This window comes from Lontra canadensis, unplaced genomic scaffold, assembly GCF_010015895.1.
Source record: "Lontra canadensis isolate GAN:19392208 unplaced genomic scaffold, GSC_riverotter_1.0 scaffold69, whole genome shotgun sequence".
NCBI lineage: Eukaryota > Metazoa > Chordata > Mammalia > Carnivora > Mustelidae > Lontra > Lontra canadensis.
In genome coordinates, this window is record NW_022631063.1 from 3,281,514 (window position 1) to 3,296,886 (window position 15,373).

A 15,373-nucleotide genomic window follows, 5' to 3' on the forward strand; every position below is an offset into this window, starting at 1 on the left:
TGTCTATAGTTACCCCACATTCTTTCAAGTGGTCTTATTTGAAGTGTGCCTCAAAGGAAGGATTCAAGTATTATGGCATAAAGAACACTATGTACACACACAATTGAGAAATGTAAGCATTAAAACACATAAAAATACAAATTGTGCTTTTACATTAGTGCTTTTAAGTCAGAACTAAAAGTAGCTTCTTAACTCTGGGCACTGTCCATATATGTGAATAATTTAAACTGTAATAATTTATTTTCTTTTAATAAAGCAAATTCAGGGAAGGATACATTTTGTCCCCTTCCAAGTCATTTGAATAATTACAATACATAGCTACAATGTAATACTCTATTCTCTTGAAGTTTATCTTCAAAATTTGGTGAAATGCAACTTATGCTTCTGAATAAGCCAACAGTATGAACTATGAATGTGTAAGGAGCAATTTCAATATAGAATAGACAGTTAAAATTTTAGATTTACTGGAGATCATTTTCTTAACAGTAGTAATAGGGTAAAAAATAGTTCAGGCCATAATGGTAATATAGGGATAAAATTAGTCTTCATAAAAATATTTTCTTGAAAAACAAAGAAAAAAACTATTTTTGTTCCCAAACTTTCACAAATACACTTCAGTTAATCTTCAAACCAACCATAAGATTTCAGCTTTCTTTTTTTTTTTTTTTAAAGATTTTATTTATTTATTTGACAGAGAGATCACAAGTAGGCAGAGAGGCAGGCAGAGAGAGAGGAGGAAGCAGGCTCCCTGCTGAGTAGAGAGCCCGATGCGGGGCTCGATCCCAGGATTCTGAGATCATGACCTGAGCCGAAGGCAGCGGCTTAACCCACTGAGCCACCCAGGCACCCCAGATTTCAGCTTTCTTATTTAGGTGTCATAGTTGGGAAACTTCAGGCTCAAAGAAGTTAAGTAACTTGCCCAAGCTCAGAGTGCTAGTCCTGGGATTTGAGTCTAATTTATTGATGATGAAACCAGAGCTGTCCAGTGCATCAGGCTACTGTGTGATCTTGTTCTGAATTATGCGCATTTGTAATATATACGTACCACAAGGTTTCCAATGACCATGACCAACATGAAAACAATAAGGCACATGGTTTGGCCAGCAACCTCCATACAGTCCCACATGGTTTCTATCCACTCTCCACACAACACGCGGAACACAATCAGGAAGGAGTGAAAGAAGTCATTCATATGCCAGCGAGGGAGTTGGCAGTCACTGGAGATCTTGCAGACACATTCTTTGTAGCTCTTACCAAAGAGCTGCATGCCGACCACGGCAAAAATAAAGACGATGATGGCCAACACCAAGGTGAGATTACCTAAAGCCCCCACAGAATTGCCAATGATCTTTATCAGCATATTCAGCGTGGGCCAAGATTTTGCCAACTTGAAAACTCGAAGCTGTAATTAAGTGAAAACATACCCTCAGTAGTAATCACAATGTAATTTTGGAAGTTAGTTAGACAGTGTTTTGTTAATATGCCATATTGTAGACCTACCTCTGAGGGATATAAAATCTCAAACCATACTAAAATTCAAATCCAAAAAAAATAGTTAGTAATACACAAATTGTAAATCAAAACATTAAAAGCAAAACTAAAAAGATAAAATATGTCAAGATAAATAAAACGTTTCTGATTGATCAACAGATATATCCCTGAAAACACATTAATATTTTGATTAGAGACATATAAATTGAATTTAGAAAACTAATGTCCTCCTCAGACTATACTTTAGAGTAAAAAGAAATATGAAAAGTATGTTACATATTTTAATGGATATTTATAAAATTAAAATAAACTAATTTGATGAAAAATAACTTAAAGGCTTCTTTTCAATTTGAAAAAATACACATTTAGTTTGCAATTAAATTTTATACATTTTTAAATAATCTTTTTGCCAAGTTTAAAAAAGTTTGTTAGACTATTGTTTAAAATGCTAATGGTATCAAATATTTTCCTATAAGTTCCTTTAAAGTAGTTCCCATTAATATAAGTAAGGTTGATAAAAAGCAAAGGTTAATTGAGGCCTAGAATTATTATTTGCATTTCTTTAAAGAGTTGAAGCAAAAAGGTTTTTTGAGTGAATTTAAAACATAGTTTTATCATGGTTTTATAACAATGATTTCCACCATGTTTATCATTCTTAGAAAATAGTCACACTTAGCTTTAAAGAGAATGTTTATGTATCTTCTTAGAGTATCATGTGTATTGGTGTAGATTTAAAATATTATTAATAGTAAATGTAAGATACGCACTGATTCATTTTCAAAATAAATTTTATGCCAGTGATGAATATAAACATAGTCTAAGTAGATACCAGTCTGAATGATCTCAGTACAGACAATCCCTCCACATTTGCCAGGCCAAGCTCCATCAAACTAAGGCTGACAATAATTCCATCAAATATATTCCAGCCTTCTTGGAAGTAATAATACGGATCCATGGCAATGATCTTGAGAACCATTTCTGCTGTGAAGATCCCAGTGAAAACCTGAAGTAAAATAAAGATCACAAACACTGAAAACCTTTAGACACTGTAAGAATTTGTAAAGAATATTAAATAGTCCTGAATAAAAATATTTAACACTTAAAATGGAGAAATGTGACAAACTGATACAAGGTTTAGCATATTTTTCCAGGAGCTAGATCTCCAAGAAAATGCTCATTTTCAAGCATTTCCTCATTCATATTGTAAATGCAATACTGAGTAGTAATAACTGAATTACTGCCCTTTTTGGTACACCAGATTTCTCCCATAGTCACAGTGAATTTTGTTTTTCATATTATTGATTAGGAACAAATCTATATCTTAATTGAAGTTACTCTAAATTTATTTTAAATTTGGTACAAACCATATTTTATTCTTGATTTTTGTGGGTTTTTAAAGGGATACCATCTTATTTCTGTAACTTCATAAGTATGCCTAAAATAAGAGTGAGTTTGCCACAGATGTTTTATAATAATATTCCCTGGATGCATGCCTCAGAATTAAGGTTAATGGATTAATAGAGCAAGGAGCTGCATACTTAATTGAAAGCAGCAGGAGAACATTCTCAGTATGCATATACCCATAATTAAAATTAATAAATTATTTGAGTGGTTGGATGAATGTCTGTTTGACAATAGAAACAAAATGAAATAAATTCAGAATTTGTTTTTTAACTCAGAACCACAGGCTAAGAGACCCAAGGGTGTGAAGAGTTATGAAATTACTCTTGCAAAAAATTTTTTAAAGCAATTAACCTAATTAACAATAGGTAAAAGCTGCATTTTATGACTATAAAGTCAAGCTTACCATTTATAAGGTAAGTCAGCCTTTACCTTGAAGGAACTCTGTCAAAATAACAGTATCAAAGTTACTTAAATTCCTAAAATACCATGTTAATTAAAATAAATCATTATCTGCTCTTAAAAATGTACAAATGCAGCTAACATAGGGACAGTGGAGTGGTTCAGTAGTTTAAGTGCCTGACTCTTGATTTCAACTCACGTCAGGATCTCAGGGTCCTGGGAGAAGTGGAACCCTCCCTACCCTGAGCTCAGCAGGGAGTCTGCTTGAGGATTTCTCTCCCTCTGCCCCTTCCCCAGTGCACCATGCCCTCTCACGTGCCCTATCTCTTTCTCAAATACATAAATCTTAAAAAAGAAATTAATCCAGTAACATATTATTTTCCTAAACAAAGAAAGACCTTAGGGAAATACCTAATATATCAAATAATTAATATTCATAATATATTAAATGAATAGAATATATTATATATTATACACAATATAATACATATTATAGATAATATAATAAATATGAAATAATTTAATATATCAAATATTAATAAATAATTTAATATATCAAATATCCTAACTCTGTCTTGTTTTCTTTAAGAAGCTTTTTGTCTCTTGAAACTCAGGTTATATGCTTCTGTAGCCACTCATTCATTCGGAAGAAAGTCTGTTGAACACCTAAATGGAAGACATTTTGCTGGCCTTTGAAAATATAGTAGTAATTAAGGTATTCACACCCAAGACTGCATAAACCTTCTGTTCATTTAGGCTGATAAATTTCTTATGGACAATGAATTTATAGGCTTCCTTTAATAAGCCAGCTTCTTTAGTGAAAAGAACTTTTTCAGTGAAAAGTTCCTAACCTATTGTACATGATGACACATGATAACAGCAAAAGTGTAAGTTTTAAGGATGGAGACGAGAATCAGCCTGGGAGTCTAGACCAAGAATAAAGAAATTCAGGGCATTTTGAGTTGTTATGGGGGGCACAACCCTTAGGATGATCAAATGTTGGGGAATAAGTTCTTATTTCAGGAATGGGAAGGTTTTCCTATTGAGTATTAGTGAGGAAAATTCTGTTGATGTACATTAAAAGGAGAAATTTTCATTCTGAAGGCCGAGTATTGGTCAGTTTACTCTGCAGAACCTCTACTTGCCCAGACTGATGTTCCTTTTTTTTTTTTTTGTAGTGAATTTGATGTAACTGTAGTCTACTTTTACTATATTATTATTAACCTCTTTTAAAAATGGTTTTAGTTTTATTATTCCCATGCCTTTGGATACACATCTTTAAATATTTGTTTTTGTTGTTGTTGATTGGGTGGGGAAGGTGAAATTGAAATGTACTTAAAGAAAAATCATGGGAAATGATTTAACATTTATGGTGTTCTTTTCTCTCATCTGTCAAATGAGGATATTAATTGAGATGACATAAGGTCTGCATCAAAAATTCTTGGATTTCTGTCAGCAATGTACTGCCTATCAAATTTTATTCGGAAGTTGGTGTACACACAATTATTACACAAGACCCTCATTATAAATTGTTAATTTGGAGACAAGATAGCTTTATATTATAGTAGGAAAGGAGTTAGATGGCTGGATAGCACTCTCATTGATGCAAGATGTCTCCAAGTGAATTTTAGGGTTTGGCTCCTCAGTTTTTTATCATTCAATAAACAAGAGTTATTTTTTCCTTCAAAGAGTTATCATGTCCCTTTCCTGAGATTTTAAATTCATATCCTATACTGCACCATTTAATTGAAATAATTTTCCTAATTGTGTTTCTTTAGGCTTTTATTTGCAAATGACCTGTAAGATCCTTAGTACAGGTACTGTGTTCTGACTTCCCTTCAGGGTCCAGCAGAATAAGGGGATATCATGAACTCTTAATCACTGGTTACAATGAGAGTTATAGTAAGAATAGTAATCAGTGTAAGGAACTACAAACCTCTATCTGTATTCCCTGAAGAAAGAGTCACCGGTTAGTTGGGAATGTTTGTATGATAAAGAGATTGTCTAACCTGCTATGATTGATGGAAGATTTCTTGCTTATAAAATCTCTAAGGTGGGTTCACCTTATAATGGTTATTACAAAAACAAAATAGAGCATCTTAGAGAAACTCAACAGATATTTGAGGTCTCCTGATACTCAAATTTGATCAGTCAATCCAATTAGTAGAGGACTGATGTAATTTTTATGTGTTCCAGAAACAGGATACAGATGGGGCACATTGATCTAAATAAGCCTGAAAGTTCCACAAGTCTTTTACAAGATGTCCGTTTGTTAACAATTCAACCCAAACCTAGATGTCCTTATTTATAAGGTATTTTGCAATCATTTGAGTAGTAATAATTACTCCATAGAAACTAAATTTATTTAAATGAGCAACCTATTAACTCCATAAAATATGCAATGCAACCATCCATGGTGGATAATATAGTCCAGAGTTAGCTAAGTACCCATGATATAAGGAATATATTCTCTCCCTCTCCCCCACCTCCCATTTTTTTCTCTTTTTCTTTTTTGTCTGTCTCTCTGTCTCCCTATGTATTGATTTTTTAATTATTTAATGTATAATTAAACATAGATATAATTTTCTATACATAGATATTTATGATAAAGCTTGTTATGGATATAAAATAAGATAAATGGGAAACTATGAAATGCCTTATATGTATGATATTATTATTAATAATAACAGGAGCTTTCGGCTAATAGAAACAGTTTACACATTTTCCTACTTTTACGGTTAGAAATAGTTAACTCAGGTCTGTTTCCTATCATGTGCCCTCTTTATCTGGATGAGCCTTGTATCCCCATTGCTAACCTCAGCATATCAGTGGTTTTACCATAATCTGTCAGTCACCAGTCTTCCATCCTGCTTCTGTACTTCATTATCTCCATTGCTACACATTAAGTTACAGAATTTTGGAACTGGAAGGGACATAAAAAATCATCTTGTTCAATATATTCTACTCATTGGAAAAGAGACTGAAGATCTAAATGGCTTTTTCAAGAGCACCCAGTTATTTAGCATGGACTATAGGACTTAAACCCAGATTTGGTGCTTTAGTCTAGTGCTTTTCCATTTGATTTTCCTATAATCCAACCTCTCTTATCCTGTGCTTCCAAACTCTTGTGTTTCAACATTGGAATTCTATAAAACCTCAATTTCCTGCTTCATTCTGGCAAATTTCCAAAATTTCTTCCCAACTATTCAACTTCCCTAACTGTACAGTATCTTGGGAAAAATACAGGAGCTAGAGAAGAACTGTTTTCCATCAGTATTTCAGAGAAAGGTTAATAGCACATATTAGAGGAAGGAAATAGTTTATTGAGCACCTGCTAGATGCCAGGCTCAGTATTGTTTTCACATTACCTCATTCGGCCTTCACAACAACTCTGGGAGATGGGTATCATTATATCCATTTCAAAACAGAAAACAAGGACTCAGATTTTTTATCAGACTTGTCCAGATGCTACATTATTAGTAAGCATTGGCAATGAAGCCAAATCCAGTTCCACCTGACTCCAAAACCCATATTCTTTCATGAAAACATGCTATTTTAAGCAGCCCATATGCGTAGGAAACAACCAGTTGGTTGTTTATTGAGCTACAACCATGTAATCACTGTAAGAGATACAAAGGAAAAATGGACATAACCTTGAAGAATTGAGAGGATTTGAGTCAGAACACTCTAGATGAGAATGTAGAAAATAGTGAATATTTTCCCATATGTAAATATATAAATATGTGGTGTTTATGTGGTACAGTGACATGGCTGTTCTGATGGGCCAATAGTGGCTGGTTAGGAAACAATGGACAATAAGATGGTATAGAAGGATGGGATCAGATGGGGAGTCTTAAAAATCAGATAGGACTGTTGAACCTATCTTAATAAATAATACTTCAGCACAGTGCAAATCTATTGAGTGCAGAGTGTTAAAAATATTATTTTAACTGTAGTTATAAGACTAAAAAAGAGGTACCTCAAAAGAAGAAATAATGGGTCTTCTATCAACTTGTATATAAAAAATAAAGGAAAAGTAAGTAAAAATGGCTATCAGAATTCTATCTTTGAAGTTGAAAGACTTTTTGAAGCTGGAAGGCTGCTACTAGAGGTAACACAAGACTGAACTGAGTTAGGACTTTCAATAAGCTGTGAGAAAGATGATCTTCCAGCTGTCACATGTTGTGTTTAAAGTTATCCTTAAACCACGTTCTTTAACAGTTGGAAATATAGGACCAGGGCACAGCTTATACCACAAGAGTAGATAATTCCTACAGTTGCTGATTAAAGTTATCCTTAAACCATGTTCTGTAACAGTTGGAAATATAGGACCAGGGCACAGCTTATACCACAAGAGTAGATAATTCCTATAGTTGCTGAGTATATAAAAACGTTGAGTGGAAACATAGCCTTAGTAGACATAAGAAGTCCAGAAAAGAAGGCAGACATGGAGTGATTGGAAAGATCAGTGAACAATCATTAAAAAAATCCATTCACAGGTGCCAAAGATGAAGTAAATCCCAAGAATCTGGTAGGTGTTCTACGAAGTCAAACAATGGAGTAACGTTGAGGTCACTTACTAGGTAGACATTTATGTAATTGTCTGCCCAGTATTCCCTTTTCAGCTTTTCTTGGGAATTGTTCCTCCACCTGTATGATTGCTCAAGTCTGTCATGTTTTCACATGGCTCTACCTTCTGCCCCTGATTAAACCAGAGGTGGGTATCTGACCTAAGCTGTGCCAAACAAGAGTCCTATCGTGAGTATTTGAACTAGAACTGAAAAAGAGACAGTTTTTTTCCAGTGCAGAGGTTACAAGATGTAAAACCAATGAGCTATGGCTGAGCATATTTCCTGACCCAGAGACAGAAGATGAAGTGAACATTTGGCCTGCTTCCAAGCTCTTGGTTAAAGCATTTCCTGAAGCCCAACTGCAAAATTACCTTTTATATGGTTTTGTAGTTCATCTTTTTCTTTCCATTCTAGGGGTCAGTTTTTAATTTTCCCTTAAGCTAGTTTGAGTTTGTTTCTGTCTTGTGCCAAAAAGGAAGCTCTCGAGTAATCCTTTTCTTACTTGTTTATCCATTTCAATTTTCTCATATAAAGGAGAAATGTACATGTCCACATACACCTACATATATGCCTGCTCAAATAATTTGAACCAAAACTATGGCTAAATTACAAATTCATTTTCACCAACTCTTTCTTCTCTTGTGTGAATTCTACTGAAGGATTTTATTAAGTAATTCAGTTTGAAACAACTCTCCTCTTTTAACAGAAATAAATCTTTATATATTTCCTTCAGTGGACATGATTTCTTCAGAGGCTGTGTATATTAAAACTGTATTTTTAGCCAGAATTAGATTATGATTTTTCTGGACCTATATTTCAGCAAGAATGATGGTAAAAACTTTAATGAGCTTGCAACTGGTAAGCCACCATGGTCAATTAGCACGGACATTGGTTTGAGCAATCAGCATTCATACCAGTTGAATCTTATTTATTTATTTATTTATTTATTTATTATTTTTAAAAATATTTTATTTATTTATTTGACAGAGAGAGAGAGACACAGGGAGAGAGGGAACACAAGCAGGGAGAGTGTGAGAAGGAGAAGCAGCCTTCCTGCTGAGCAGGGAGCCCAATCCCGGATCCTGGGATCATGACCTGAGCGGAAGGCAGATGCTTAACTACTGAGCCACCCAGTTGCCCCCACACGTTGAATTTTAGATCTTATTGCTCAGATTCCCTACACAGCATAAATGGATTTTTTCCTCTGGTCTATATCTCCCACTCCTACCAAAGGAAAAAAGTAAACTTTAAATGAACTTACCAAGTTTCCTACGGTCAATACACTACTGAATTGACCAGTCATTGGGTAGTGCTCCATGGCCATAAAGAGGGTATTTAAGACAATGCAAATAGTGATGGCTAGATCAACAAATGGATCCATAACAATTAAATTCACAAGATGCTTTACTTTTAACCATGCATCACAGCAGTCCCAGATCAAAAACACATTGGCAAATCTGTACCAGCATGGTGGACATTTCTGTCTAGATTCTTCAAGTTCTAGAGGAATAATAAAGAGGAAGAATAGTAAATAACAGTAAAAATGAATTGTTGTTGCTATAGATTATACATTGTTTTGTAAAATCAGTGCTTCTACCTGGGGATGGATGTTCGTATTACTTAAGTAGCTTAACACTTGAGAAGGCAATCCCATTAGATATTTTCACAAAATATTCATTAAAAATTTCATATAAACATATAAACATCTTTCTCCTTTAATTAAATACAGAAAATAAACACCATCAATGTAATATTTTGCTTCAAATTAACTAAATTTATTACCTAATAACTAGGTAATTATTGATTATATTGCCATATTCTTTTTATCAAAATAATTTTTATTTTTATTTTTTTAAATTTTATTAATTTGAGAGAGAGAGGGAGAACCAGACTCGCTGCTGAGCAGAGAGCCAAATGCTGGGCTGAGTCCTAGGATCCTGAGATCATGACCCGAGCTGAAGGCAGATGCTTAACCAACTGAGCCACCTAGGTGTCCCAAAACAATTTTTAAATAAGCCTTACAGAAATATTAAATGTATCAAACACTTATTATTTCTGTTGAAAGTGTCTATTTAAGAATGCTGTCTAAAGCTGTGATCCTTATTATTAATGTGTGGGACACAATACTCTCTTCTGATTGTCTCCACATCAGCATTAATCTTGCACACAATGAGTATGTGGTATGTCCTTTTTTAGTATAGATTCAAACCCATATCTACCTATGTTATTCATATTACCCATATCTTTCAGAATTTTAACATAAAATATTTTTAAAAGTTGCTAGTAATTTTAGTAGGTGAAACTTGTTATAATTATTACGTGACTGTTCAGATATCATACACACCAATAGGACAAGATACAAAATGTTAGTGATATTTTCTGAAGACCACATGTTAAATATTACTTATATAAAAGACTTATAAAATTGCAGAACTAATGAAATATCCTCCAAACTTTATGAAGTGGAGAATTATTTAATGAATGAACAGGGGAATAATATAATAGTTGCTGCCCATTCCCATGTGTCAAAATCAACAAACATTTGTTTAAGCTCTCCTTTGAAGGAATGTAATGTTTTCTGGGTATGTGAAAGATGGAGAAGAGGTCTTTTCTTAGGGTCAGTGTTGAACACAAGTTTTCATTTGTTCCGTTCATTCACATGTCTCCCCCCACCATATCACTACCTCCTGGCCCAGAGAACAGACTAAAGCTTGAAAGAGATGTTTCCTGTGCTTTTACATACAAAACTTAAGAAGGGAAATGTATATTCTGATTGTTTAAGGATAATGTAACATAATGATAAAAACTCACTGACATAATATGGAGTGGGGGACTACCACTGTGCAGTCAAGATAAGGAGTTAAAAAGAAAAAGAAAGAGTATTAGTTTTTGTAACCAGTGTGATAACACTATATTTTGTGTATCATCTACCTAGGTCTGTTACACCATTCTGATCTTGGGTAGTTGACTTTGATAATTCTATGAGATAAAGAAATAGTTCCACAAAGCATATATAATCATGTAAAGCTGACTATCTCATGTCTTGCTTCTTACCTTCCATTGTGTTGGTTAGGATGCTAGCTATGCTCATGGCTCTTTGCCTTCCAGAGGAATCCTCCAGCATCTCCATTGAAATCTGGTAAGAACTTAGCCTTCTCTTTCGGACTTCTGTTTCAGTGGTGGTGCCCTGCAAACCAAATACTAATGGTTCAAACCACCCTTTCAATGAATAATACAATAACACATACCATTTCTTTGGAAAATCATGCTACATGCAGTTTTTCCAGGTAATAACTTTCAAGTAATAATAACATATTGCGTTTATTAAGTTATAAACACTTTTGAAAAATTATCACAGGTGATAGTGTTTAACAAGAATTCACCAGTTAGATGCAATTGTACAGGGCAAGTTTGTTGCAGGAATGTTTTAATTAACCTGTTGGAATTTTCAGAGAAATTTTCATAAGCATGCTAAAGTCATATATTGTTTCATTTCACTCAAATGCAGATTATTTTCAGCTTATCACAATGATTAATAATCAGATCAATCTTCTCCCCCCCAAAATATTAGGATTATAATGTTGCAAGGCTTGAGTGTTTTCTTTGAAGCTGTATTGACAATATTGACATATATGGGCCAATTTTTTTCCATGCACAAACACAGATGTACAATGAAATGTGTGTGCTTTCCTGAGATTTCTTTGATTATTTCTATATGCCATCCTACAAGAAATCAAAACATTTTAGAGTCATTTTAATACATCTAAAAACATTTTAGCATATAATACTGATATTTGTGTGGAAACTGCCTATTATCCATATATTGGTCATGATAATACTAAATTTTAAGTATATTAAATTTACAGAATATGAATAATTATATAATTCTATGTGAGCATACATTTATAATAACAATTTAGTTGTCACAGTGCCCATTATTTTGTATTGGTAGGTTTACTGAATTTGCAGATATGTTTTCTCTCAGACTCTAAAAACTCTAAGGCATTTGAAAGCTAATGGTCCCATACGATTCAATTGGTTCTAAAGATTTGTTGTTTTTCATTCAATAAATTGTATATTATTTTTGAGGCATTTCATTTTGGGGAAGCAGGATGGTATAACAGGCTAAATCGCCCAGGCTTTGATATTTCAAATTGGTGTGTAATGTCATAGCTAACTTATCTATTATCACCTCTGGCGGAAGTTGTCCAGTAGGTGAGGTTAGAGCTGACGGTCCACCCACCAAGGAAACCACACCATTGCAATCCACAGTGCTGTGCATCTTCCCATTTGCTGGAAGCCCTGGCACCATCCTGGATGACATACTGGCCTGACTAACGTTACTGTTGCGTCGCTCTCCATGTCTGTGCGGCACAAACAGTGAGTCTCTCCTGCTCTCGCTGTCTTCAAATGTACTGTGCTCATCATCAGCAAAGTCATTTTCAGAACCGACGTCCTTTGCTCGTCCTCTGAAGCTGAAAATGCTTGTTTTGCTATTGCGTCGTGGGGAAAACAGGGAGCCACGGATACTTAACAGAGACTGTGGAGAGAGCAAGGAAGAAAGGAATTGCGGGGTCAGGGGAGGGGGACAGAAACACAGTTACTTAACAAAAGTCTTAATATTGCAGAATCGATTTGCATTTGGATTAGAATAGTCTTGCTCTTAAACTATATAAATAGTTCTTATTTATGCTCTTAAAATATATAAATCAGGTTTATAGAGAACACATATATTTTGATATTTTTATTAAAGATCACAATACAAGTTTAAGTATAAAGAGTTTTTTTTGTTTGTTTGTTTTTTCTTTTCTGATTAGGAATCCTAATTTGCAATTTGCTAAGTGCACAACCATTTCATTTGATCTTAACTCTAATACTGTGAGGTGGATTTTGTTACCATTATGTTACCGGTCTGAACATGATGCTGGAAAGGACAAATGATTCTTTTTGGAGGAAGTGGTGGTTAAACAAATAGTAGATGGCTTTTACCGAGAGTTGCTATGATCTGAAGGGCATGCAACTTGGAATATAAATTATGCCTCAAGAGAGAGTGTTGGCTCAAATTTAAAATATTGTATCAAATGTGTTACTTCTAGATATTGATTTAAAAACAAAACTGTTATCTCTTATTCTCTTCTTTTGAGTTCTAAAAGGAAATTAGTTTACTCTTTTTCTGAATCTGTTTGTCTCTGTCCACGTGGGAATAAAAGTCATGAAACTTACCTATGATGCTGTCTTCTGAATTTGCTAATAGTTTCCCAAATAGCTACTAGTGATTCACCTTAAGAGAATATATGTACTAACAAACACAACAGAGAGAATTCCGGAAGTGCCATATAAGTTGCTATTATTACTTAAAATTCAACACTAGATTAAAAAAGCAAGACGTATGTACATGACTTTACCGAAGAGGGTGATGTAGAAGACAGCTTATCCTTCTGATCTCACTTTAATTTTATTAGAAGGAACTGGATGATTCAGAACTTTTTTATTACATGAGTTCACAAATAAATTGAGCAAATGGTTTCTGGTACTAGAAAATGAAGATATAACATGAAATCCATTCTTTCACCTTTTGGATGAATTTTAAACCAGCAGCACCAAATATCTCTATTTTAGCCTTGGTCATAGTTTTCAAAAATATCTCTATTCAGTCTGTGGATCTTTGTTTACTGTCCTCTTTCTTAACAATGACAGTCCCCATTGCGCCCCCTGCTTGGACTCTCGTGACCTCCCCCACCTGTCTTCATAGCCAGGGTTTTATATATATGTATGCATGTATGTATATATACCTATATATGTATATATATGTACACACACATACGCAGACATATCCATATAACCACAGCAAATATTCCTGTACCTTCCCATTCTTCTTCCAAAAGTCAGTATATAAATCCAAATAAAATGATTTTAGTGGGGGAAAAAACATAGAAAAGACAGACTCCATCAAATTTATTTTTGGATCCTCTGCCTAATTAGGTCATGCTGATTTTCTTAGGCCCCATTTTTAGCTTTATTTTTATGGCTTTTCCCAGACTGCAAAGGATCAGAATAATCGTTGTTGCCCTCTGTCATAGTGATGTTCTGGAAAGATATTACTCATTAAGAAATGTGCTCTTGTTTTGGTCTTAGTTAAAATATCCACAGGAACTATTATTCGTTATCCAGCTTGTCCAACCTGAGACTGTGCCTTTCTGACACTCAGTTTGCACACAGTTGGCTACCCAATGTCAGAGAGTAGTTAGACTGATTTTCTAGTTAATCAAAATGATCAGGAAATCAGATATCATGAAGACTTAAACTCAACCCCCAGTAATAAAGAATGGTAATGTTTTACTCTCCTTAGACTCAACTTTAATTATCAGTATAATACTGGCTACTATCAGACTTGTGTTTCAAAACTTTAGTGTGTATTTTTAGTCCCAGGTTTTTTTGTTTGTTTGTTTGTTTTTGTTGTTGTTGTTGTTGTTTCACTTGGGATTTAATAAGTAGGGGATAGGACTCTGGAATCTAAATATTCAGTACACATTCCAGGTGATTCTAATGCAGGTACTAGAAGAATCCTAACTTTGTCTTGCATTAACCCCTAAGATGATTCAGTGTAATCATCTTAATATGCATATGTTCAGCGACTATCTTTGGAAACTGAAAATCAGTCTGTATGATATTGGTTGAGAGTATATGGTGTATGTGCATGTTTATAGTGTATCTGGTACGTGCCTTTAATTTGAATGTTTTTATGTTGGGGTGTTTTCAAAGGCATTCCAGAATTTTAAGTTTATTTGAAACTTTTGTTCACTCTTTGGAAAGTATAATAATGGGTATGAGCACAGCTTTCAAGGCAACAGAGACCGAAAAAGAAGATAACAAAAATAGTATTCAGAGAAAATAAACCAAAAATAACACACTAGAAGATGCAGCAAAGTAGAGGAAATACCCACAGCTGCGGCAGCCCTTTCTCTAAGGAAAACAAGCTTTTATGCTTTAAGGACCAAAAGGCCATTTTTCTTTGCCTCAGGCATGGCAAAACATGAATCCCAGGTATCTTTATTTTTTATGTTTTGCCTTGTCCCGAGAAAGTAAATATGAACTTTCTCTCTTACAATGTTCATTAACAAAAAAGAAAATAGAAGTAATTAGGCCTGTAATACACAGTCCTGCATGTAGGGATTGAACTTGAAGTCTGTTGGGCAGAGTCCAGATGGAAGATGATGCAGAGAATGTAAAGATGTTCTAGTGGAAATACTTAATAGAATCTCAAGTTAGCTGTCTGTACCTATCAGAGTTTTCGGTAAATCAACAACTATAACTGGTTGTAGCAGCACACCTTCTGGTTTAAAATAAATGGTCTCGGTGTGTCCAAACAACATAGCTAAAGTCTTTGGAGGAGATTCACTTTGCCTTGTACACCCTTAAGTACATTTCCGTGCTGTACTATGAGCACGATTTATCTATTTGAAGATAAAATAATAAAGTAAATGTAAAGCAACATTCAAAAATTTATG

The 15,373-nt window shown here is 34.2% G+C and overlaps 1 protein-coding gene across 7 annotated transcripts in view; it reads right to left on the reverse strand.

Annotated features, from left to right (window-relative positions):
* The window catches only part of SCN3A (sodium voltage-gated channel alpha subunit 3), a 107,378-nt gene that overhangs the window by 31,506 nt on the left and 60,499 nt on the right, over positions 1 to 15,373 (reverse strand). For 2 of the 7 annotated variants that reach the window (XM_032880333.1, XM_032880334.1), the window contains exons 13-17: positions 12,205 to 12,405; positions 10,920 to 11,052; positions 9,127 to 9,365; positions 2,321 to 2,494; positions 1,046 to 1,402 (exon numbers count right to left, since the gene is read on the reverse strand). In XM_032880333.1, coding sequence (XP_032736224.1) covers positions 1,046 to 1,402; positions 2,321 to 2,494; positions 9,127 to 9,365; positions 10,920 to 11,052; positions 12,205 to 12,405 — 1,104 coding nt within the window. Of the gene's footprint in view, positions 1 to 1,045; positions 1,403 to 2,320; positions 2,495 to 9,126; positions 9,366 to 10,919; positions 11,053 to 12,057; positions 12,406 to 15,373 lie in introns of those variants that run through there. The other 5 variants (XM_032880329.1, XM_032880330.1, XM_032880332.1 and 2 more) reach the window with 4 other exon arrangements.